The sequence below is a fragment of the Neodiprion virginianus genome, chromosome 4, assembly GCF_021901495.1.
Source record: "Neodiprion virginianus isolate iyNeoVirg1 chromosome 4, iyNeoVirg1.1, whole genome shotgun sequence".
Taxonomy (NCBI): domain Eukaryota; kingdom Metazoa; phylum Arthropoda; class Insecta; order Hymenoptera; family Diprionidae; genus Neodiprion; species Neodiprion virginianus.
This window is the reverse complement of record NC_060880.1, coordinates 25,965,513-25,992,246: the sequence shown is the minus strand read 5'-3', so window position 1 is coordinate 25,992,246 and position 26,734 is coordinate 25,965,513. Positions and strand designations below refer to the sequence as shown.

The 26,734-nt window shown below is 38.3% G+C and overlaps 2 protein-coding genes across 3 annotated transcripts in view; one reads left to right on the top strand and one right to left on the bottom strand.

The window, feature by feature from the left end:
* LOC124303177 (monocarboxylate transporter 13) overlaps positions 1 to 25,167 on the top strand; it is a 28,538-nt gene extending 3,371 nt beyond the window's left edge. Inside the window, exons 2-7 of one of the 2 annotated variants that reach the window (XM_046760069.1) lie at positions 3,262 to 3,474; positions 4,518 to 4,670; positions 18,976 to 19,191; positions 19,361 to 19,487; positions 19,712 to 19,891; positions 20,054 to 25,167. In XM_046760069.1, the coding sequence (XP_046616025.1) occupies positions 4,652 to 4,670; positions 18,976 to 19,191; positions 19,361 to 19,487; positions 19,712 to 19,891; positions 20,054 to 21,275 (1,764 nt within the window). In that variant the 5' untranslated portion in view covers positions 3,262 to 3,474; positions 4,518 to 4,651 and the 3' untranslated portion in view covers positions 21,276 to 25,167. The remainder of the gene's footprint in view (positions 1 to 3,261; positions 3,475 to 4,517; positions 4,671 to 18,975; positions 19,192 to 19,360; positions 19,488 to 19,711; positions 19,892 to 20,053) is intronic. The other variant, XM_046760068.1, reaches the window with a different exon arrangement.
* Positions 21,415 to 26,350, bottom strand: LOC124303181 (UPF0547 protein C16orf87-like). Its single transcript, XM_046760075.1, has 4 exons — positions 26,062 to 26,350; positions 25,032 to 25,220; positions 24,518 to 24,746; positions 21,415 to 24,344 (listed from the first exon to the last, which is right to left on the bottom strand). The coding sequence occupies exons 1-3, from the start codon at positions 26,110 to 26,112 to the stop codon at positions 24,519 to 24,521; spliced, it is 468 nt and encodes a 155-aa protein (XP_046616031.1). The 5' UTR covers positions 26,113 to 26,350; the 3' UTR covers positions 21,415 to 24,344; position 24,518.
* Between the last annotated feature and the right edge of the window lie 384 nt (positions 26,351 to 26,734).

The window sequence follows — 26,734 nt, the reverse complement described above, 5'->3', positions numbered from 1 at the left end:
TATGTACTTATGCTATATACCCGTATCCGGATAAGCTGCTGATACGGCTAAAGCGACAGATAAGACTATCGATTGATTCTGTGTCATGTGCTAAAGACCCCATCAACAGAATTCAGGAGGTTTTGCGGTTTGGTGGGAAAAAGGTTAAAGTCGCAAAGAACGAGTAAATACTCTTTATTGAATAGCTTCAATGATATGGGACATAGGAATTAGTTTGGAAATTAATTATTCCTGAAATTTTACGAACACCTGAGTCATTCTGTTGCAGTCGAAAAAGCTTCGTCTCTACAAAGGTGCATAAACTACATTCTCAAAGCTTTGTAATCATACATCATACATAGTATTAAAGTTCGAAACCAAAGTTTGGATGTTCGCGTGTTCGGCTGTTCATAAAGTGACATCACCAAAAATTTTTTTTCTCTTCACGTCATCGATCTATAGTAATCGTAACGACCAAAATCAGCTAGCCGAATTGCTCAGTCTGGAAACAACCGCGCAATAAAGCGGACGGATGAGAATCGCGCTCAGCAGATTTCGAGTACCGGGTTCTCTACCTCCTGGATCCTGCGCTCGGGTACGCTTCCTGGTGCAACTCGACTTCCAGGACAAGCGCTCCGTAGTCCTGGCTGTCCAGGTCCTTGACGTGGTGTCTTTTGACTTTCTGGACTAATTTTCAAGTTTACAAGTTTGATTATTAAAAACGTGATGTTTTGTACTATCAAACCAATATGCATGCTTCCGATAACATTTCGAATCCGAAAAAAAAACCGAACGACCAGGATCAAAAATTGCAATTGGTGAGTAGTTGGTATAGTATCAATAGGAATAGATGATAATAACGTCGTTCAATTAGAGCTAAAATTGCTGTCTTTCGTGTTTCAAATCTGTTAGCACTTAGCTGATTGTTCTGTGGTATTTTTTGACGAAATTTATTGTCACAAAATCACAATACGTTATACTTACATGCATGTGCAAACGTGATTTGTAACATTCTATAAGAAAAATGTTACGGGCAGATTGGGTTTGCGTCACATGCACAAAGACAGTGTTCATTCCGTATACTGTGAAGCAAATACCAGAATTTTTTGGGGAGTCCATCGTGCGCCAGTCTCCCCTACAACTATGTCATCTGGTAAAACACTGACAGCAAGTAAGCGAGCGCACGAGCAGAAAAACCAGTTACACTAGGCATCCGACCCCGAGCGAGCTGTAAATTTTTTGAATTTTTATCATTGATTTTAAATTTCTTTTAAATTACTCGGGAATATTTACCAGAATTTTTTTCTTACCTATGAATTGTCTGACATTGAAACATTCGTCGAATTATATAGTTTAGTCGTCTAGTCGAAAAGTCTGAGCACTAAAATATTATTATGCAAATAAACAACGGAACTTGAGCAGTATTATACGACTGAAATTGGGAAAAGGAAGGTCAGAAAGACTTGACACGTAATAACAATTACGAATCCTGATCTTGCAACTATTTTGCTGAATTGCTAGAAAAAAAATGAATAAAATTCAGAAAAACAGGCTGAATAATCTGTGAGTACGTATGAAGCTACATGTCTTGACAAATAAAAACAAAAAAAAAAAAAATGTACCATTGACTACGAGAACTTTGTTTCGTGCGGTGAGAAAAAAAATTTTGATTTATCGCATATGACATTGATAATTATAATTAAACGTGTTCTTCTTTTGGAGTAGTTGGATATCGATTAATTCTTACATTGTTATATCTATTCTGTCAAGTATAGGGAACTGCATTTTAGTTCATTATAGTGATATTTTTGTACATAATTTTTTAGCAACATCTGTATTTCTGCAACAATAAAAAATATTTAGAAATCTATTCGCGTGTATACAGTTGCGTCGTAAAATTAATCGAGTCGGGTTTCTGATAGCTTTGCATATGCATATGAGTGAACAACCGGATATGACGATATAAGAAAGTAAGCCGAAATTTAATCTGTTTACCCATCCACCCAAACTTCAGCTTTTGAAACTTCTTACGCATGCAAATTAGCGAATTAACTTCGCTATCATATATCTGTTTTCCTCTTCTGTTATTTATTTTTTTCCGTATCAGATCCCTGTGCGTCATCTGATATTCCATGCTTTATGCAGAATTCGAAAAAATCCCATCTATTTCCCATTATATGACTACTCCTGATGTTTTTATTGTACGTTCTTGTGTAACTGTCTCCGTATAAATCGCTGTTTGTATAGTCTCATGTGACTCAATTAGAAACCGGTAATGCGCATAAAATTATCATTCAATAGGCATGGCGAAAATTTTCCGTTGAATGCAGCTCTTCTCCCAATCTGACACGTGTGTTCTAACAGGCTTGTAAACTTATGAAATCTCGCAGACTATTTTTCGAGGAAAGTTTATCCCTACAAAATTTATAACATGCCTTCACATGTATTTCACTCGATAGCCTCAGGAATTTGGTGAAACGGATGTATACAAAGCAGATTACGTTTATCAATTTCTTCCAACTAAGCAGTAAATAATCGAGCTAACAACAAATTCATCCTGCTTTTGTACCGCTACATGATAAAATTTAACCGCGATAAGTATAATCTTTATTGTTTAGGCACGTGGTCGTCGGCTGGTTGCCTGCATTAAAAATGAATGAATAATTTTAAACGGGCTAAAATATCGCACTGGTGAAAACGTGAAGCACTATTCTCAACCCCCATCGTCATAAAACATTGCACATGAACACTGATTTTTGTCAGTTACTCACAGTCAGCTGGTGAAATTGGAAAAACCAATTTTAAAGAGGCATTGCATTACGTTGTTACAAATTATAAACGATGACTTGAAGTATGCCTTATTATTGAACCGATATTATTATCACACGAATAAAATGGTTTATGAAGAGCTGATTTGCGAATGAAATGAGCTGTTTCATAATATCAAAATTCAGATGATGGTAAGCGTTTGGTGTTATCCTTTGACAAAGTAACTGTAAAAATGGATGCTTAGAACAATCTTTACTTAGCCCCTCTGGGATTATCCGAAATTTAGTAAACCCATGACAAACAAAACATACTGTAATTTTGAAAAGCCATCTTTTCGAAAAGTCATTCTAAAACCCCGCAGCAATAATTTTTTGCCGCCGATGTTCCGTTACAGTAACGTACGTTACTAACATCAGCCTCATTCCCAATAATCGGAGGTCTGCACAAAGGTGATGCAGCAAAGTATGCCGCGGTAATACTTATACACCGCTTTTCCTTTGTTTTCCTTCAAAGCTTGCGCAGGACGCCAGCGCCGCCATGCGGCAGGTGGAGGAGGCGACGTCCTAGTAGCAATAGCTGGTAGTGGTCGGCCGGAGGCAACGCGGGCGGCTCTCCGTGGCCGACGTATCGACTCGAGGAGCAACCCCTGAGGCCTCTGACTCGCGTGTGTGTCTCTCTTTGGCTGATGGTTGGATGGGAGATGACTGACAATAAGAATAAATGAAAGTAAGAGCCACGAGAGAGAGAGAGAGAGAGAGAGAGAGAGAGAGAGAAAAACTAGCAAAAAAAAAATTCATTTCGATCCGATAATTTACACCATCGCCGCACCGTTGCTGATCCCGGGGCGTCGTTTACTTGCTCATCGTTTACCCTACATATAATACAACATATTATGTATAGTATATGCAAATAAAATGTCGGGGTGCGGTGAAATCGGTGCAATTGACCATCGCTCATTTCATGGCTGCCGCGGCGACGATGTTAATTAATTACATTTTCGACTCATCTTTTTTGATCCAATTTGTTTTTTCTCAACCGTTTCTAATCTCACGCTACGTGTGTACGATACAAATTATTGCGGTTAAACTCTTTGATTTTTTTTTTTTTGTGTATAAATTTTTTAGCTCTTTTTGTTATGTTTCTTACTTTATCTTCCGTTTCATGATTTTTCCGTTGTTCTCGGATGAATTGATATGACTTTTCTTCGCGATGACTTGTGGCTTTTTGTATCGTGACGTTTGATTAATTTGACAGCGTAATTTGTGCACTGAGGAAAAGATTCATTTACCTTGATTTTTTGATTCTACTGCAAGTAGATAAAAATAAATAAAAAGATTTATTCAATGCGAAAACGTATCGCATTTCTTCCGATCGATCAGTGATTTTTGTTTGCACAAAATTATTTCATGCAGTGGTATTTATGATGTAATTTCAAACCACTTCGTATAAGTAACGAGCAATTTGTTTAGGTCAAATACAAGTGAAAATTGGCGGGTGATTTAATTCATTGTTGAATCAAAGAATCACAATTATAGACCATGCAACAAATATTTTTCTCAGTGTGCTGCTGCACACCTTATATTATACCGTATTACAATTTATAGAATTATCAACATTCTCGAACGACATTTTTAAAATCGTACAGCTTGAGTATAAATTGTCAGTTTGAATTATTACCCTGTGTTTATTTCCCTAAATAAATGGCACCTGCCATTTTTTATGCAAATATTAACGTTAAAAATAAGGACATTTACTCTGTATAACGGAAGAGACGGAACCGGGATGACATGTGGCCTCGACCTTAATCCTGCAGCACCATTGAGAAGTATAAGGCTGCTTTTCCTAGTAGCCAGAGGCAACTGCAGGTCCTGCAGCAGAGATTGCGCAATCGCCCACGTGGGACATGACAAGGACCGTGCTTAGTAAGAACATGGAACTAAAAATTGCTTATCATTAGACGTTACGACTTGTCTTCTCGCGTGTTTTCACTTTTGGGCATTTCACAAGACTACGCATAATTTTGCACCTATTTTATAATAGTACATGTATAATATATTCAACAAACTTGAGAGATCGCAAGTCGATTGCGAAACGGAGGTCGTTATACATTCGACGATTACTATCTACAACCAATAACAACGTTACTCTTTATTAATGACCTGTAGTGTTTCACTCTCGGTATAAAATATGTAATACTTAAACGTACGAATTATCTGCAACATCGATAATTATCGTTGTAATTCTTGCATGATATGATAGAATAACAGCTGATCTACAAAAAAAACAAAAAAACGTTCTGCGAAATAATATTCCATTGCGCTGCGATTTTCCGTGCAATTAATTATCATCATTATCTTGAAGATTAATCGTGGTAAAATAATATTTGGAAGTCATTATATATATATACATATATATACATTCTTACCCGAAAGCGTTCATCGTCTCCAAGGTTGAATTTTTTCAATCATCCTTTCATTACATTTGATTAAATATAAGCTTGGATAAACGGTAAACTTATTCAAGGGACACGGAAAATTTCTTTGACCGCGCCTAATATTTACGCAGACAAAGTCGTGATTTAAAGAAAGAAAAGAATTTTGTGTGGGATGATTGTAGGTTTTGTTTTTTTATAATTCAATTACGTTTTACCATTTCCGTTGAGAAAAAAAAACTTCATGTTATTATCAAAATATCGAATGTAAAAAGTGATATTGCTGCACAAATTTCGACTTATTTTGCATTACGAAGAAAATTGGTTGAGTGTGTCTAAAGATAGATTGGTTTTGTTAAACCGAATCAAAGAGTATAACCAATTTTATTCAATTACACCACTATAACAGAGCTCAAGCACGTTGCATGTGATGCGACTCGTTTGCATGTATAATGTATACATACCCGTCTGTTCGCTTATTACACGAATTACTCGCTTTTGCACATTTCATATTACACCGAGATGTATCGTATATACCGGTAGGTATATGCATATACGGACCGTGATGGTCAGCACGAAACTTGACCGTGACCTTTTATCAAGTATCCAATTATACCCTTTTCACCCCTCTTCGTGTCACGGCTGGTCAAGCAGACTGTGATCGTTTCGTTGGACACGCGTGAAAAGCTTTCTAACGCAAATTACTCTATAGATAAATTTTTAAATATAAAGCACGTTAAAACATGGTGAGCAACTAAAAAATGTTGACAACAGAAACCTCATTACTACCCTACTCGAAAAATTGTGTATTTTTATCGGTAAAGAAGCGATAAGAACGAATATCCGTTTTATGCGGAAGGATCGCATGCAGTATAATATTTCCTCCGTATGACGCGTCAAATTCGGGAATGACAATGCAATATATAATATAATATATAATATAACATATAATATGGATAGCCTGAAGTTATCAAGTTGTCGAAAGTTTTCTTTGTAGACCTATAATGGATAAGTTGTGTAGAGTAGAAGAAAAAAATAACTAAACGGTCCCCCACCATCAGTATATGGTTCATTCTTATATTCACGTCACGTCGTGTTTGTCCAAAGTAAATTTAATTTCATTATGTCAAAGTTATAGCTAACGCTTTATTGTTGTTATGCTATTGTGAAGAGGCACGAAGGTTTCGTTAAATGCACTTGCAACGCATGCGTTATATAATGCATAACTGACAAGGCTCAAGTATCCCCAGTATTTGGGTAAAAAATTCTACATTTTTTGTTTTTTTATTTTTTACCGCACACGAACAGATCTGTTCCAAGAGCGGAGAGAAAAAAGGACGCGATCGTGGTTCTCGTATCCTTCTAAATCATACGAATGGTGAAATACGAGAAGGCGGTAGATAACGACGTTTGGTAACATCTGTTTTCACCAATATTCGAGTAACTTTTGGTATCCTCCAGCTTCGAATACCGTAAGTATTTCGTCGCGTCTCGTTCCTTTCTGCTTTACTCCAAATTACGACGCGGAAAACTACCTGACGAACTGTATCGTGGTGGGAACTGTCAGTTTGAGCAAACTCGTGTCGTAGTTATGAGTAAACATCATGCCGTTGACACAGACGAACGATGCCAAGTCATGCAGGTATCTAGCGTCTTCTTCGGCGAGCTTTAGTGTCTTTTACGCGTCATTTGTCACGCAAAGTGTCTGGACGTAAGTTGTAGGATGAGTAAAAAACGCGGCACGTCTCAATTCACGTGCTCGGTGAATCGAAAGAGCTCACAATTTAATAGACTGTAAACGCGTTGGTATATCCACTGAGAAGATGTGGCGAGACCAACTCGGTTTACTCATTGGCGCGTACTATTCGTTGTGGATAAGCTTTCCCACGCCATTAAAGCCTCGAAAATCAGACTATTTTAATGGTTTCGATGGTTGGTTGAATAGAAATTAAGAGAAAATTAGTATAACCGACTCCGCAGTGCATGTTTACAGACAATTTTACCAGTGTATGGTACGGTTTTAAATAGGCTATGGTTCCATGTACTCGCCATCAGCTGTGGTTTATTTAAAACATGTGCCATATGTGAAGCAAGACAGCTTTTAGTCGAAGCTTCGGCTTGAAGTGGAGCTCAAGAGCTATACAATGCTTGAGGAAATTACCATGACTGTGCAGGTTTTTAGATTAATATTGAATATAGTGAGGTAAATAAGAATTTCCATTCACCATTCAACAATTTGGATATTGTGGAACGGCGCTTGCAATATATACGTAATATTGATTAGAATCTGCACAATTTCGCTTTTTTATCTCACTACCTTAACGACAGGGCGAACAAGTTTCTTCAAATTTTGATCGATTCCAATAGCAAGCGCTATTTCACTTCAACAGTTTTAAAATCGTATCTTGCATCAGGGTATTCAGTTGGTTAAACACGAGCAGGTACAGCTAGATCGCCTTAAGATATTGAAAAAACTCAACAGCGCGACGTCTAGACTTCAATTTCTAGATTGGTGGTAAATCATAAAAACCTGTAAATGCCGAGAAGAACTTTCCGCTATTTTCTATGTACGCGTCGACACTTGAGAATTCTTATCTCTATTTACATTTGAACCTGACTTCCCGTAATATTTTCTTCATTCCACAATCACATCTCGTGTACTGTCTTTTCATTATCCGCAAGCTTGTCCGTTCTAAATCTTGAATGAAACATCTTTATCGATAAAACGTAACTTTGAGCGAAAAATTTTATAGATAATTACGTATAGACATTGTTCGCTTAATTAACGTCTCTGACAAACTTGGACGCTTATTGTTAACATCCGGGTGAAGGATCAAATTGTTTTTCATCAACTTGTGCAAACTGAAATTACGTCCAGATTGTTGACCGCTGAAATTTGTGTTCAAACACCGAAAGTCTTTGTACTAGAAAATTTCGACTTCGACTCTCGATTTCCTTATAAACTCTTACACTTTTAATACCTTCTCACATAAAGTTACGAAATCTAACAACAAGTTCCTAGAGTACCTTTGCGTAGAAACGTCCTTAAAAATTCGTAGAAACTTTCATAGAAATTTATAGAATTAATTTCACCAAGGACGGAATCGGATTATTCCAATCCCCCGTGTCTCTCACACTTCTCTCCGCAAACCCTTCAAAATCTTTGCCGCGTATCGAGAGCCAGGTGAGAGCTGTTGCGAAACAGTTGAATAATTCTGGCCGCGATTAAAGAGAACTGCCTCCAGATATCTCGGGGCGACGGTGGAAATTTCCGCCGACCAAATGGAATAAACCCGCGCCATCGTCGTCGCAGTTCGGCCAACGTCGCTGATACAATGACCGGCCTGCAAATGCACCCTGAAACCTAACCCTCTTTTTCCCATGGCCCATGGCAACAATCGATGCCTTACGTAGCATCGTTGCAGTGCTTTCAGCGAGCTTAAACAAGGCACAGGTTGTTCTTTGTCCTCTGATTCTCGTTGCGGAGCGCGAAATTTTATAGGATTATTTTTCTTTTTAGGACTCATTCCCTGAAGCTTGCTGATTGTTCATCTATTTTTCTCTTAATTTTCTCGCGTTAACGCGTTATTGTGACTCATTCATCCTTGATTTACAAAAATATTTTGAACTTTCATTTTATTCCGATCCAAAATTTGACGGACCAAAATTATTTTTATGAAATAAGTCACCTTTACTACATCTCTTTCGCGTATGTTATCATCATATTGAAGTTAGTAATGATATTGTAACGATTTAAGCTGAGGAAAAAACCGTTATTCCGTGATTTTGCAATTGGTTGATATTTGTTAAACAGTAATACAGCAAAACGTAGGCATATCTTATTTTGAAATCTTCGTTCCTTAAAAAGTCACATTAATAGTAAGAAGAAAATGATTTTTCCCCAATGTTTCGCAACGATAACGCTGCTAACTTCAACCTCGTAATTATTATAGAGAAGTTATTATGGAACTTCTCAACTTCTGTTGCCGTTCCCTGAGCGCATTGAACCTCGGCTTAAGTCTTGTGCAGACATATTTATACTCTAACTTAACATCTTCCTTGAACGGGATTAGGTAAACACAAAAAATAGTTACATATGGTGAATGCGCTGCACCGCCTGCAGCCGGGTTCAAGCGATATTCCAGCCACAGCTTCGATCAAGTTGATTAAAAAAACCTTCTAGCGATGCGCGTCGAACGGCAATGATGTCGCGACCTAATTATAAGCTTAGAAGTAATTCACGTTTTTTTATTACACACCAACGCTGCGACGACAAAGAGAAATCGATTTTCTGCTTCTGCAAAACTGTCACACGATATTAATCCGACAGGAAATTCAATTAAAGATGCGAGAAGGACTTCGGGCAGATATCTGGAGAAATTATAGACGCTTATTCAATGACAACGTGCGGTGAGTCGAATAAGAAAGCACATTTTCGTTGAAGCGCACCACCGGATCGATGTAGAAATGCGTCGGGCCATGCAATACGGCTTTTAAAAGCACTGGTGCCGACGGCTCCGACGTCTTTGTCCTGTTTTCCCCTCGCCTTTCCGTTCACAGACGCTCCGAGACCGCGATTCCTCTTTTCAAATCAAGCACAATCTAATTACGATAGTTTTGATTACAATGCTGTGATTTTAGGGACAAATGCATTCTGCATGACTTGGGGGAGGGAGAGAGGGTGAAGGTCCAAATTTGAAAAGATGCGAAACTTGAAGTAAAGAAATTAAACTTTTACGAAGCAACAAAGTTTCGAATGGTCGGAAACCCGACGGTTCAAAGTTCCGAAATGTAAGATTTCGAAAAATAATGTTTCGGTAGAGTAAAATGCCGAAAGTTAATTTTTACTTTACTTTAAGTTTCACCATCAAAAAATTCGGAATTCGGTGCTTCCGGAACTTTTCAAATTCAAAATTTCAATCCTTCATTTCAATGCTCATTGTTATGGTAATCGCTGGTTCTAGACGTAAAATCTGCTGCGGCAACTTGAATTTCTTTTCTTTGATGCGTAAAAAATCTCTCCATGCAGACTAAAATAGGAAGCATGAGATACATGGCAGGGTGCAGGACACCAAGTCTCAAAAACAGGCCAAGCGTACGAATCGACTTTATCAATATTCGATCGGAAATTTTAGTTCAACTTGTCGGACGACGCAATTTATTGTATCTCGGTAGACATTAGACTGTCACTATTCGATGCAATTATTATCGTTATTATTACCTTACGAAGCTGCGGGTATAAAATTTGTCATATAAAACCAATATTATACGAAGGTTAGCAATTCCTTTATAGGGCCGATCGATGTGCAGGTATATGTTACATTATACATCGCCCTCATATTCCAGCCTCTATATACAATACTTCAGTTCAATAGATATGCAGTGACGTCACTCGTTCTACCTTGCCGCTGCTAACTTCCTTGTTAATTATTATGCATTGCGTCTTTTCTGGATACAGCTACATACGCGCAGCTTCACATTTACATACCGTAAATACGTTTATTTATGGACCTGCGGTTTCCTCGAAATTTCATCGAGGCACGAACCGTGCTGTGCTGAAACTAAAAGAGCATGAATAATGAAAAATTTGAAAAGTCGCCTTCGTCTACTTCCCAAGTCGGAAGAAGAAATTATACAATATTTATATGGTTGAAACTTGAAACCGGAAATAGCGCTTTGAATTTACACTATTGATTGTTGAAGAGAAAAAAAAAAAATTTTGCACAATCTCTCAATAATTATTATTTTCTGCGTCTGTCTACAGTCTACATAAACGTGTAAACTTTTGCAGAAACTATCGATCGCTTCCTTCTCGCAGTCTGTATCGGTTGAAGGCCGATGCAGAACAGGCCAATGCAACTCCAGTGCGCGATTGCATTGCGAGCTGCTGAATGACCTCTCACATCGCGTATCGTGACTCATGTGCAGGAAGCAACAACCTCTGGGTTCTGAATAACGGGGAACTCGAGCAGTCTATAAACTCGATATTACATGTATAACTTATGTGCTGCTTGTATCCATAACTTTATCTAACTTCACCATCCTTCTCACGAATAGCTCGAGCACTGTGATTTTGAAACCTCCTCGGGCCTTCGTCGTTGACGACGATGATGATGACGACGATTATGAGCCATTTTTTGTACACCTAAAATGCTTTACGCGTATCACTGCGCTTTGTGTAACGGTTCTTTTTTATTTCACATCAATTTTGTCTCTAATTGTAATCCTCGTGCTTAATGCTGTACTAAATGTGCTCCGGTAAACGAATCGTGTTCTTTTGACCAGTCATGCAAATCGGAGCCACAGAAAACGTTGGAAATGTGATTAATCGATGCTGAATTTCTTCGATGCGTGGCAACGAGTGCAGTACTGGTTCATCCAAATCTCTGCAATCATTCAATGTTGTTAGAATGTTAAATCACAATTTCCACAACTTTGCAGATGAAAGTGCCAAGGTTTCAAGACTGTCATAGCCGTATTGTAATGCATAAATTACCTTTATTCAACGCATGCCCGATTCTAGCGCTTTCTCATGTCTGCAAAGTAAACCTCTAAGTGGCTGTTTATCGACCGGCGCTTAATAATATTAAAAAATCAAAGTAGATTTCGTCGTTTTTCACCGAGGTCCTATAATAGCGCTATTATAGGGGCAGTAGGAACAGCTTTAAATTTACCAATTTCTCTTTCACTTGGTGCAGTATAAAGGGGGTCGATTTACGGTTGGTTTGTCAATGGAAGAGATTTTATCCGAGTCGTGATAGGTAATTTCGTATATATATATATATATATTTACGGGTAAAATCGAATCCCGGGAAACATGATTTAGCCTGGGCTTCGCGGTGCCGATTCAATAAACACGGTGAACTCGAATGGAAGCGCAGAATAGCAGTTGTAGTAGAGGATGACACTGGACGAATAACCTGCACTACTTTTCTTTTCTTTCTCGTTCCGTACTTCGATTACTCGATTTATCTAGCTCGTGTATAAATAGGTATTATATAGTTTTTATCTTTTCCCACAACAGGCACGCCTGATCGGGATGTCCGAGGTAATTAAGATTGGAGAAAGATTTATAATACGGATGAACCGGTATCTAGATTTGTTATATAAAAATGGATCGCGTAGCCGTCACTCTTTTGGATATCTTATCTACGATATTCAGGTACATTTACTACGTGATGCGTACGATATTTCGAAACGTTCTCGGCAAGTGTGAGTATATTTATTTTTAGTCACACGTTTGATTGGAAGCGGCTTTGTTATGGCTTCGAGTATATTGATGAATAAAAATAACCGTTTCTACGTACAGACAATTTTCTTCCACAAGTTCGGTTATTTATTTGCACGGTTAACGAGTTTTTCAACCTTTGCGTAACAGGAAGTGCGACCTTTTGTGAGATCAGAGCCAGTGCGATCGACTTGTTTGTTTGAGCCAAGAAACAACCATTCATCGGGTATAATTTACCGTCAACTAAAGTTTCAACGGTTATATCTCGTTTTTCTTTCGACCAAATTAAACTAAATTTATTGTAGACCTTTCTTCAAGATGTATAAATTCGGTTAAATTCACATAAAAATTCTCTTCACATACTTCGGTATTCGATAAATACGCATAGAATGTGCACAGAACCAATTCCGCTTTTCTGACTGTCGAAACCTTATCACAAAGCTTACCTTGCAAGACAACCAATCCGCGGACGAAATTTGAACGGCTCTGAAGTCATATTTGGAATCTACTATAATCTAAATCCTTGGAGAAATTGGTTTTGAGACGACCGGATGTTATCGTCCAATTAAAAGGTAATACCGGGTACAAACGCCTCGTTGACGGGTTAAGCGGTGACACATTGCGTCAAGCCCGTGGATTGATAGCGTGATTTTTGGTCCATTCATGATATAAGCAATTCGTCGACCCTTGTCCTTTGCGATAAAAGCAAAAATCGCTAAGAAAAACGATCCGTAAATTTATCACCGACCTTCGTTGAAAGAAATAAATGTTGTACCCATGATGCTTTTTGCAGAGCGTCTCGGATCGTCCCGTGTCCTTAAAACCGTACGTAAATCAAGTCGAAGGTATTCAATGGTTCTCAGAGTCTGGAGACGACGTCCCATTTCACTTCGGGTATGAACAGATTGACTGCTTATATTCTGGCTTTGACTCTGGTCCTGTCGGTTATCCTTCAAGAAAGAACCCGCAACGTTAACCGTCTCAGACTTCATTTAAGCGAAATTAACCCAACACCGAGACGTCGTTCATCCGTGCACCACCATTCGTTTAATCTGGGTCTCTGCTACCGTGGTCCAAAACCTAAACCAAAGGAAAGCGAAATCGACCAGTATATTTCAGCGGCTGACCTCACGACGGATTTTCAAGATTCACCACCCTGCGAGATTTGCAAAAACGCTTTACACCACGAGGAGAAATCCGTCATCGAGTATAAGAATTTTGCCAAAAACCATAATCAAGCTCAAGGGGATTACGAGATTCTCTTTAAAATCGAAGAAGGTGACGTGAGTGCTGGGAAGAAATTATCTCCAATTTACCATCACGCCAATGTCCTTGATAACAACTATGCCGAGCTCTTAGAGGAGGACGAGTTGCAGAATATCGAGACATTTGTGCATCGAAATTGCCGGACGAAATAGCCACCTGCATCACTCGTCCCTGGAAGTCATTGACCATATATTAAACATACGGCTTGGCGATGCCGAGACGTTGCACTAATTGCGGGAACGCAAGACGCCAGCAGGAGTTGAGCTACCCGTCTTGCCAGGAAACAGGAACTGACCCTAGCATTATAAGCGGTAGACTCTGCTGGCTTAGATCTGTCGGTGGACGCTGTGGCAGAACGGCTTGCAAGCTTATGCGGGGAGCAAGTTGGCTCGGTGGAACTTTGATATGCTGCTCCCTCGGCTGGATGATATACAGCGAGCTTTCGGGCTGCGTGTCTAATTTCGTTTGGAGCATGATATACTCCTTTTTGGCTATCGCTGTCTGCGCCGTTGTCCTCGTCGTCCTCTCGGCAACAGACATTGGCCGAGGCAGCCAAACAAGGAAGCAAGAAACCGCCACCGACGCTGGACTATCAGCGGCTGGTAGCTCAAAGCCCTCCCATCAACTCGGTCTCGGTATGGTTGACAGTCTCGGAGCCACTTCCGGTGCCAGTAAAATCACGACCGATGGCCGTAGTGCCGGTGCCGGGGAGTCTGGAAAGGGTTCGAATCTGGATGACACGGAAATAGGGGTCACCGATTTGTCATCGAGCGATGATATCAAAGACTGCGATCCGTGTCCCGTCGCCGAAGATGACTGATCGTCGATATCTTTCATCGTTTCAATCATTCAAAGTCTGGCATATGCTATTAATTGCTGTATAAAAATCATTGGAGATGCGATACCTCTGATAGTATAATTCTCATTTGTCTATATTCACTTTGCTATGGCCGATCCGCCAAATCGTCAGAATCTCCTGACATTCGCTCCACTGCAATTGACACTCTCGATCGTGAGTTGTTCGGTTACCGGATGAAAAAATTTTCCGTGCTAACGACGCGATTGACTCATTGTTTTTCTTATGCAATCGCAGCATTGAGAAGGCTGTTCAACGATACGTACGATCAAATGTTTATAGGTATATAATTAACGAGCACATTGTTCTCCGTGAACGTCGTCAACCGCTGGATAAGAACGAATGCGGTTTTATTTTATTACTTCTGTTTGCTAACGTAATAGTATGTGTAAATTGTTTAATTTATATCACAATCACTTGTTCCAACAAACTTTATCAAATTTTTATGCACACATACCGCGGAACTGAAGTTACTGTGATTAGGTATTAAAAGTTGAATCGACTTTCCACGTTTGTTCTACGAATAATCTCGAAAGATTTAAAGCAAACTACGCTTCTTATATAAGTTTGTTGAAATTTTCTCGCGTAAATTCTTATCTTCAGCTCGAATAATTACGATACTACTCATAATCTTTCAATTGATATTTTACTCATTGTCTGTCGTAATAAAACGGTCTGGTATTGTTCCGTAATTGAGTTATCGTATCAGCCGACTGCCACTGTATAAATACATATTTTACACGTACAACGCTGTCGCACTCAATAATACATTCGTAATCGAAGATTCGTTGTTTGACCGTATTATATTATCAAGGACAGTTTTATAAAAAGCCATATCACGCTGACGAGGTTTATCATCACTGCATCGTGTCTCCAATGCCTACTGCAGTGACTTTTGATATTCATGAAATAATCAGTGCTGCAATTTCATCTCGCAATTATCACAAGTCCGAAATTAATGTTGTTCAAATATGAAAACCTTAGGTTCTCGTTGTCACGGGCTTATCAAAAAACGAGACACACCCAAACACGTTCATCGTCCCTGATTGTGAGAGTCGGTAAATCATTTTGTGCACGCAACTTTTGGGCACGTTTATGTACCTACAGACTGCTTCCACGTGATTAGTTATTATGGTTTAAGTGGGCGCACGTAAAACGGTATGTGGGTCAAGGCGACGCTTTCGCTCTTCCATTCTCTTCGCGACTCAGATCGACATAGAAATTGTATCGCTAACTGCACGAAGGTTCGGTACACGACAAATTGACAATCCGAGTCTTGGACTCGACATCGGATAGCCATGAAAGATGATGCCTTATTTTGTCTCGAGGAAGCAAATTCCCATAATAATTATACAACAAAATCAACCAACACTGTAGAAATCGACGAATATGTATTGAAATGCGGCACGCGTCCTGCTACTCCAGAAATTCACGCCCGTATGTCGTGACGCATGTTAAAAAGTGCAGAACGTCGTTTTCCGATGCATTGCAGGCGAGATTGCGCAAGTAGAAACCATGAATCGCAAATATTTGTAGAACATACAGGAAATTCCAATTCGCAGAATTCTCCGTCGCCGTCACCGAGTCTGTTACACACTTATCATGAATACATGAGGAATACTGCTGCAACATATATCATTTATAAGTGTTATTTGCACCTCGTTTATCATCGAAACGCGAATCATGACTATCCAACGTTGCACTCTCCGCAAAATTGATTATCCCAAAGCTTGATTGGAGCTACCCTGGTGAAAATAATTTCCATAATTTTTTAGAAATCTTCATAGAAATTGAAACACCTCGTATAATTTTATACCAGCAAAGTGATCCGAACTACAAAACTATCACGAATGATGGACTGTGGCTAGAATAACTGGAGATTACTTTCATTAAATTTCAATTCGTTCATTTATAAGCTGGACAGAAAAAAACTTAATGTAAATAAAGTATCACCGAGAGCTTCGTGTCGAAGGTAGACTTTTTACTTCGCAGTTCACGAGGAGAGATATAACATGTATTGACACATGTCGTATAGTAGAGTAAGACAGTAAGTGACTAAACCATTGTATCGACTTGCTACGACCTTGTCAGCAAGACACAGATTATAGCGAGCCGTGCCGTCTGCGCTTTGAAAAATTAAAACACTTGTTGTTTTTTCAACGAAGATATTCTAATCATCGCTGTCTACTCCATAAAGCTTAGGTGGTCTTGGTTAAGAAAATGACACCGAGCTAATAATTAGATGAACAGATGAAGAAAAATTGAAAGGTTACATGACAAGTGTACAAATATGCGTATTGAAATTATTGACGGAGTTCGTTATCGGAGAGTCATTCGAAAGCTGGTCACAGGCATTGATTTTCTGCTACCCATCCGTACAACATACGAGAGTCATGCAAATATATAATCCGTTCCACCTGTTTGACCGCGTGGGTGAATCGACACCAGCTGGACACTTGCCAATTAGCAATGACGTTCTACTCTCTCCTTCTCTTGTTCTATTTATTTACCTAGAGGTGAAAGGAAAGTAGATGAATTCCCGCCACGTGCGAGGGAATTACTCATGCACTTGGCAGACTCACCGGCGGCTTTTGTGAGCTTCGATGCTACTGCCGTATGCATATTCTACATGTGATACAGTGATGTGTATTCAGTTTTCCAGTGGCTACTATTTTATGGAATCAAAACTGGACCGAGTTTGGTTTCTAATCAAACTTCATGTGCCAATTATTAGCGACGCAAGTGGTAGGAGAAACAAACGATACGTTGATCGCAAAATTTCTATGTAAAGACTGCAGAGAACCTATTAATGAACGTTACTGGACGTGTGAAAAGAACCGTGGATTTCGCAAGTCAAATACAAAGGAGAAAAGCACTGGTCAAGTATATTTTATTGGAGTAATTGGAGTAAAATTATCGAGATCCTTTCGGCAATGAACGCTAATTTTTCCAATTCATTTTTACTTTCGACAAATTTAATTTACTCGTCGATTTTATAGTTTCGGGTGACTAATGGCAACGTTATCGTGGTGTAAAGTTACGTTACACGCAGACTCCTCAGATTGCAATTAACCTTTTCTTGTTAACGTGACCTCGGCAAATAACGTATTCGGTGAGGAGTGGTATTTATGTCATGAATTTATGACGATATTTCTCTCCGATGTTATATTTGTGTTCTGCACCGCAGCGTGTGCAGCCTCGTCGAATTAATTACCTCGCCTTTGTTTCAATCTGTCACATATGTATATGTGTATACATAGGTATACCATTGAGATGAAAATTTCCATGGGATTTAATACTATAGCACGTAAATTTAACTGCTTGTTAAGCAGAATTGGTCCGAGCATGTGACATAGCCATAAAATTGCTACTTCGAACAACCTGGAAACAACGTCTAGTGGCCTGTTTTCAAGTGATAAGTTAATCTTGTTTCCGTTGAACGGTTAAATATATTCCTTGATATTTGATACGTATTATAAGCAGTACGCAACGTTTTTATGTATTCAAACCTCTCGCATACGGTTATACTGTTTTATTAGATATCCGTTATGCCAACTCCGACGAGTTCAGTTTAGATGTTTTGTTTGCATGGAAAAAAATCCACGTTAACCTTATTCGGATTGTGCAAAATACATCTTAGCAGATTCGTAAACTTTTTAGAATGATCCCTCCACAAAATACGATAAGAATTGATGTGTGGTTTTTTTTTTTGTTTTCACAACGTATCACGAAGGCTATAATAAACAACTTATTCATCGTTAACTGCGTGCAATTAAAAAATTCCTCATGAACTGACGGATGCGATCCAGTTATTATTAATACAATTCCAAGGGCTTTTGTTTTCGAGGTAATTCTCGAGATACACCGAATTATAGTATTCAGGTAGACTGCGTACGCTTGTATTTGTTCTATACACCCAACTCTGTGTCCTCGGTCAATATAGAACATACGAATTATACGTTCTATACTTGAAATATTCATCGCAAGGTGAATCCAGGGTTTAAACCCTCCTCAGGTCGGTTACGCTGCTTTCCGAAATGTCTTTTGAACTCGCTCTAAGTTCACGGTATAGTTATTCAAAGCCACACACAACAACTCGAAGTTATGTCAAGTTATAATCCTTGCTGATTCCAAATTCTATTCGCGATAAGAAATACACAAGACTGTGAAAATTCCTTGACGATTATCGTTGCAACCATTTGCTTTTACAGTGCAAGACCTACGATTGGTGAAAACTTGTTTAGGTGTAATGAATCATTTTTTTTTCCGTCTGGAGTCAACAGTTCCATCAGAAAAAACTATGCAAAATAGTCGTAATTTATGTAGTATTTCTATAGTGGAAATTTGGAATCACGCCAATTTTCTACGTTAAAATCTTTGTCTTACAGAGCAAAGGACTAAGCCTACCAAAGTATTAATTTATCGGTGACTTTCGTATCGTTACAGTAAAATCTGCGCCTGCGGAGGGAGAACTGGTGCCACCGGATGGAGGATGGGGATGGCTGGTGCTCCTCGCTTCCGTCACCGTCAATGTTTTAATCCCGGGTACAATAAAATCGTTCGGTGTGCTTTTCGTCGAGTTCCTTGAAGTCTTCAACGACTCTTCACCAGCTGCTGCGGCATGGATTCCGGCTCTCTGTTATTTCCTCTACAGTTCTCTCGGTAAGCTAAATAACACAAAAACTTCCTCTTACTATCATGTTTTTTCCCAGAATTTATTGAAATCTTGCGTAAAATGACATCATGCATTAGATCATACACATGCATATCCCACTGGTGTACCATGCGCAATTATTGTCGATGTAAAACTATAATCACTCTGATTTTCTAGGACCACTGTCCAGCGTCTTGTCTGTGAGATATTCGTACAGGACAGTCACACTTATCGGTGGAACATTCGCTGCAGCTGGAATGATGCTGAGTTACTTTGCAAGTTCGGTCGGATATCTTTGCGTGAGGTAAATATCACATTTTTGTAAGAATTGTTTGGAAAAAGCTTTCAAACGTGTAAACCGTTTGTACCAATAGAATAGTACAAAATGACGTATTTTGCCTGAAACAATAATCGTGGATCGTTCTATTTCCGAAATACTGATTTCGAGTGCTTGAAACAACACCGAATTGTAACACGTTATACGTAAAAGCAAATTTCATTTGATGAGTAAAAAACTTTTTACACCAGCTACGGAGTCCTCGTGGGAATTGGTGCAGGTTTGGCTTTCCCGCCAACGGTCTACATAGTCACATCGTACTTTCTGAGATTACGGGGACTTGCTAACGGTCTATGTATTTCTGGGAGCGCCCTTGGATCAATATTCTTACCACCTGTGCTCCAAATACTTTTGGGAGAGTACGGTTACAGGTAAGATGAAAACAACGGACAGAGTTTAATATTTTTCTTTACCTCAGGAGGTGGTTCCTGATAACATCTAGCACCTTTCGACCACCTTTCTCCGCCTTTTGAGATCACTTTCGATCTCGTCTGCGGAATACAACTGAAAATTAAATTTTTCCACAAAAACAGGGGTGCCGTGCTGATAATGGGCGCTCTGACTCTGAACGTCTGGGCCTGTGCGCTTCTTTACGACCCGGTTGAGAAGCACTTGGTACCAGCGAAACGTCCAGAGGACACGGAGGATCCGGAAGAGGCGGATAGAATATCGATAAACGTGACGACGCCGGAGGAGGAGAAGAACCCGACGAGTCTGCTGATAGTTCCGCAATCGAACGGACGGGATCCGACGGTGCCGAAGAGCGCTTCGAGCGTGGCCTTGGAAAACTATCGGAACACCCCGGTTCAGGGTAGAACACGAAAGGTGAGCATGCCAGTCGGGAAGGACGTTGCTGCCGGGCAAATGCACAGCACACCGGCACTGCACGTCGTTCCTGAGCGGGGTGACTTCGAGAGTTGTAAATTGAGGAGTAGGCGAGCACCTCCAAGGTCACCGAGCGCTTCGTCCTTCAACTACATAAGCACGCCGTATCACGGCAGCACGCTGTCGGCCCTCCACCCCGAGCACGCCTCGACCTTGACGCTGAACGCGATATCGAGCACCTTCAGAAAGTCACCGGAAAAGAAACCGGGGGAATTGGATGAGAAACAGGAGTCGAAGAACAAGTTCTTCGACGTCAGTCTGTTGAAGGATCCCATTTATCTGGTAATTCTCATATCGAACTCGACCAACGCCGTCAGCTATACCAACTTCGTTATACTTCTTCCCGCCTACGCGATAAAGCTCGGTTTCGACAAGAGCATGTCGTCTCTGCTTCTGTCCATCGTATCGATCCTCGATCTAACGGGGCGAATCGGCGGATCCGCCATGTCCGACATCAAGATAATGCCGAAGCATTGGTACTTCGTTGGCGGTCTTCTAATTTCCGGAATATCACTAGCTCTTCTGCCCTTCGCCACCACCTACACAATGCTGGCTGTTTACTGCGCGATTTTCGGCCTCTCCTCGGGAATTTACGTCGGTATTACAGCCGTTATAATGGCAGACATGTTGGGGATGGAAAAGCTCACATCGTCTTACGGGATATCACTTTTTGTTAACGGTATCATACAGCTGGTTGGACCACCGATATGCGGATTGGTCTTCCAAGAGATCGGGAGCTATGGTCCGATTTTTACCATCTTGGGCCTCGTACTCGTTGCTGGTTCATCGCTTTGGGGATTCGTACCCTTTATTTACAGAAAGCAAGCGAGAGATCTAGCTAACGAGCAAGCTGCCGCACAAAAATTATAGCACCAATACCCTAAATCGCGCACATTCTTGATCCTAGATCGTATTCTCGAGGCGGTAACGTTCGGGGATAAATATTTAATCTTCAGTTTCACATGATACATATTACCGTATATTATATGTAAACATTTTTTCTCAATTATACCATATATTATAATGGTGGTACGAAAGTTACGCAAGTGATATGATAAGAGTGAGTTTGCAAACTCTGTGATTTAGTGCGACCTACTATATGTATATCATCTATTACATCTTTAACAATTATCCTTATCATCGTATGACTACAATCGCACTGTCAGTAGTGGACTAAAATTATATTTTATATGTCAATTTCTAAGACAACTTCAGCACGCATTAAACGCGATTGTCATCGGATCATTCAAGTAGATTAATTAAATCGCTACCATAATATACATATACATTATATATGTATCGCGTATAAAATGTCTGACACTTATATCGCCAAATCATAATTGCCTCTATAATATAATGTCATGTGGACGCCAAATCATTAAACAAATCATATTACAATAGGTATATTAGTTGTAATAAGCAGTGTTCATTTTGGATATAGTATACACGTGGCTAATCTCACTTGCAATAAGTTTAGTCATGCTTAAACTTGTGCGATCCTGATTTTATTATTATACTTTCTCTTACCTTCTATATTCACTGTAAGTAATCGCATCTCACAATTAATCAAACATCTAATTATACAGCACAGTACGAAAGTATAATGTTGCGAGAAAATATCGGTAATTTTAATTACCACTTTTCCGCGAACTATATAATTCATGTATATATTTAAAAATTCAGTATAGGTATTACAAATTACATATACATACATATACGGTGCCTGTAAATTACTTATAATAATGATAAACTCCACTGAAGTTTTTATATAGAAAGTATTATATACATTTAAGAAACGTATTTAGAATACGTTGAATAGGTGTCAATACATGTGTATACCATCGTGTAGGTATAAGGGGTATAACGATGATGTTTATGTATAATGTATATACATACGAGAGATGTATTCTCTATATTTCGATCTCTGCAAAAAGGCATAGACAGTCTATGATTTGAGATTCAATAAATTTCAATGACATTCTGTCATAACTTCGATAGGGAGTATTCACTATAATGACTATTTAATTACAATTTTTATAATAAAACTAATTTTCTAAAAAGCCAAATACTTCGTACACTTACATAATCGAGATGTTACAGCACGAATTATGTTATATGTTTAGGTGATGATCAGCGCTGGTATAATTATCAGTCAGTTTAAGTGTAGTATATGTATGGATGTATAATGGATGGGGGTGTGTATGTATAATTCAGCACGTTCGTATCTTTATTATTATTCTTCGCATGCCAAGGTATCAAATATTAACAACAATACCTACTCAAATTTTTGTAGATTAATCAAATTTGAGCAAAACGATGAAAATAATATTCGACGAATTGCCATACAGGCTTTGTATTTACTATTGCCGTTCTCACTTGTATAAAAACAAAACTTGTGACTGTAGGTAAAAAAACAAAAAACAAAAGCAACAGTTTCGAGAGACCGCCTTTCGTCTAATGATAATAATAATAATGAACAAAGATTACGGATTGTAATTTAGTACAGAATTGTATTTCTTTGATTTTACTGAAATGTGTTGGCTTGAATAGTACGTTCACAGACCCGAACATAATTCTGGCTGTTCCTATAAACAGTTTGTGTTTGCTTGCAAATATAGTAAGAGATGATGACTACACGGGAAGTTTTTGAAATATATATTTACTGTTATGTTTAATTTCATGCAGCTACGTTTGACTAAATTTCAATTGAATACTAGATTGCACTTCTAAATAATGTACTTCCATTTAGTCTAGAGAAAATAATTGTTATCGAATCATACGTACGAGAATGTTAGAAGTTAAATCCTCTGAAATGTTGCGAATGATAGGATTGACCCGTGTGCAGAAGACCTACGTACAAGTACTTGGTCACATAATTGTTGTTCTGAAATATTTTACAGATTTTGTCGGTGAAATTTCATAATATCTTTTTTCAAATCAATAGAAATCAAATGATATCTACCAGAGGTTCAAAGATGCTGACCGATGTTTGTCATTGTTTGCCTTACAGAAATAGAATAAATTATTCATATTCTTGTAGTACTTTTGGTCCTTGACATAGAACTTATTTGAAAATTGTTCAAACTCTACAAACAAATACCTATGTACATTCTTAAACGTGGGGAAATCAAAGTACACGAGTCAGTTGGCTGGGTACATAAATACATCATTTAATTGTCATATATTCACTTTTTAAAGATAGTGTTAACATTTCAGTACGTCAATGAGAATTTACAATGTTATCATGAGAAGAAAACAGCTAATAGTTATTTTGTAACAAACAAGACAAAAGTAGATTTGATATTGCCGCAATTTTGAAATCACACAGCATGTAGTAAATTTGAAAATGAATCCAAAATGAACTTTCTGGATTAGACACACATTTGCATCGTCAAAATTATAATAAACTGGCTACATATTTCAACAAATAAATATTATAGTTTTTATCGGTGTTTATGCATGTCTTTCAGATTTTTATTGCGAACTTTTAATTCATAGTATGATAGACAAACATTGAAAATGCGTGATTATACTGCATCGTACTTACAATAATCATGCGTTTTTTTCTGTCCATTATCAACTCATGAGTAAGAGTTCAACAATTTGCGTTTATTTTGATTACTTTCAAATTCATTGGTGATTATAGATGATTTTAACGGTACAAAACTTTGTCAGCATATTTTTACTTGGTCCGTAACTTTTTCAGTATTGAAAGAGAAGGACATTTTGTAAGTCATATTTAATAGTTTACAGTCTACCAGGAAAATTAATTACATTAATTATGTAACTGCTCATATATAGTATAAGGCTGAACAGCCCAATGCAAGATACGAATACCGAAAAAAATACCAATTCTAGATCGTCGTATACTGCTCCCAGCGTCACATCGCTGTATTTCCATTGAAAGTTAGCGCATTTAAAAAATGCCACGTATATTTCCTATAACAGAAATGAAATGACGGTAACATAAACACCAGTGCTTTGATTTATTAAGACATGAACAGGTAAATTCTATCACAAGTAACGTAACAAAAAACAGATATTTCATAAAATTTCTGAATTCGTTAGCAAATATAGTTGTCCGTAAAAACTTGACAATACCAAACACGCACCTCATGGTTTCCATGCAACCATACTCATTTTGCTATTCAACTCTTGTAGAATGAGGGAACAAGTGAGCTGCTTATCAGGTGAAAGTGCACTGACACCTTCTGGTTCATCGTCATCATCTCCTGCTCCGCTGCTTCCACCTCCTTTACCCTTGCCTTTACCCCGTTTCTTCTTTTTTTTATTGAGCTGCCTACAGTCTATATCGTTTCCCAATTCCGCGGCGCGCTTAATCTGGTATTCGAAAGATACAAATGATTAGATACAGATCATTTCGTCACATCACCTTTAGGTGTGATAACAAGAAAATAAATTCGCTGCAATAAAAATATAAAAAGTACTTCGTAGTCCTCAGTTAAATAGAATGACGGTAAATTTTGGATAAAATGATATCAAGAGTAAGCCTGGAAAGTATGCAAGTTCTTTATTTCAATATATTCTAATTGAATTTCAGGTGACTTATCTATTAAATGTTTTGTAACTTTCACACAAAAGTTCAGTATAGAGAAAGTCAAATACCTTAGCACTTTTCCTCGTTTGCTTATCGTATTCCAAAGCGTCGTAGTAATTAGGTTTCTCGCGCTTAACGCGATTTGTTCGTCTAGTTTTCATTACCCCTCCTTCAGGGCTTGGAGGACTCTTAATCGAGTTCCGACGTGCATTGAAAAACGAATGGCCGCAAGGACAGGCCTTGCAGGCCACAGGGACCTAAAAAATTTCAAAACATCGGGTGAATAGTGGTTATGATAATTAAAGTAACAAAAATTCAGTTTCCTCATTTTCAGCAAGTATAAAAGTATGTTTAAAAGTTACTGCTAAACAATCTAAGACAACAGTTTTAGTTTCTCAATTAAAGTGTACAAAGATCATCGAGTTTCTTGAAATTTATATATCTAGAATTTATTGTTCTTGAGTCAAATTGCAAAAATGCTCGAGCAATTTGACTATTATGCTTGAAATTTTCATATATTTCTACGTAGTAGAGAAACTTTCATACTGTTTACAAACTAGATAAGAGAATCCGATCCTTTCGATAGAAATATATATATATAAATCCGTAAAATTAGCATGAAAATAAAATTTTATTCTGCAATTGGCTCTCGAAATTAAATTGAAGAATAATTTTATTATTTATAATGTATATCTGATATGGTGAATCCAGTAAGCATAAAAGGCAAGATTTAACAAGATTTTAGATCTGAAAAGGCATTGTGATGGTGAAAAATTAAAATGGAATAAAAATATCAACATTATATACCTAACGAATGAGAACAACAGCGAACAATAAGGCATTCTGATATCTCCATTGTTATTGAATAGTGTGGAGATTGAGAGTTATTCTTGTATTTATGACTGGATTTGGGATAAGGAATTGAATAAAACTGACATACTCAAAATAGTGTGAAAAACCATTGGACAGGCGTGCCTGAGAAATTTGTGAATAAGTAGTGCGGATACACAAATGATACAGCTTATTTTGAAAAGTGAACAATGGGCAGTAGAGGTTATGAATGTAAACAAGGGCAATACGAGTCAAGTTGAAATTTACCTGAAATTCACATTTCGGGCAACCTTTGCTTATCGTTTTAGTTTTGGCCATTTTTTGATTTTTCGTTTAAATTCACTATAAATTTCAATTCATATTTTACATTAAATTCACGATCGCAAGAAAATATTTATGCACGAAAGTTCGCAGTCGGTCACCGCCGACTCGGCATCGTCACTGAAGTTCTTCGTCTGCTTGCCGCAGGCTCGCCATCCCATCATTAATTTTAAACTGCGAAAGGCCGTAAAATGATTGCATCGACGACAACGACGATTATGTATTGACAGGGAATGCCCCATAAATAAAATGAAATAATAGACATAATTGTCGTTGTCGTCGATGCAATCATTTTACGGCCTTTCAGAGTTTAAAATTAGAGATGAGATGGCCAGCCTGCGAGAAGCAGACGAAGAACTTGAGTGATGCCGAATCGGCGGTGACCGATTGCGAACTTTCAAGATTATATGCATAAATATTAAATATAGACAGAATTGAGGTAATTGAAAAACTACTGCAGTCAGTTAATGCTCTGAAGTGTTGGGAAATGTAACTGACAGACATTATCTACAAAAAGTTGTTCAGAAAAATACCATAACCAAATAAATGAATAACCGGAAACTCACCGGCCCTGCAAAGCACCGCAAACTCCAGCCGCAACTGATTCGAATTTAGGTGT

Coding starts and splice junctions, on each gene's coding strand:
- LOC124303181 (XM_046760075.1), bottom strand. CDS start 26,112: ATGGCCAAAACTAAAACGATAAGCAAAGGTTGCCCGAAATGTGAATTT. Junction 25,221..26,061: donor GCCCGAAATGTGAATTTCAG/GTAAATTTCAAC, acceptor GAAATTTTTTAG/GTCCCTGTGGCCTGCAAGGC. Junction 24,747..25,031: donor AAACGAGGAAAAGTGCTAAG/GTATTTGACTTT, acceptor TTCGAATACCAG/ATTAAGCGCGCCGCGGAATT.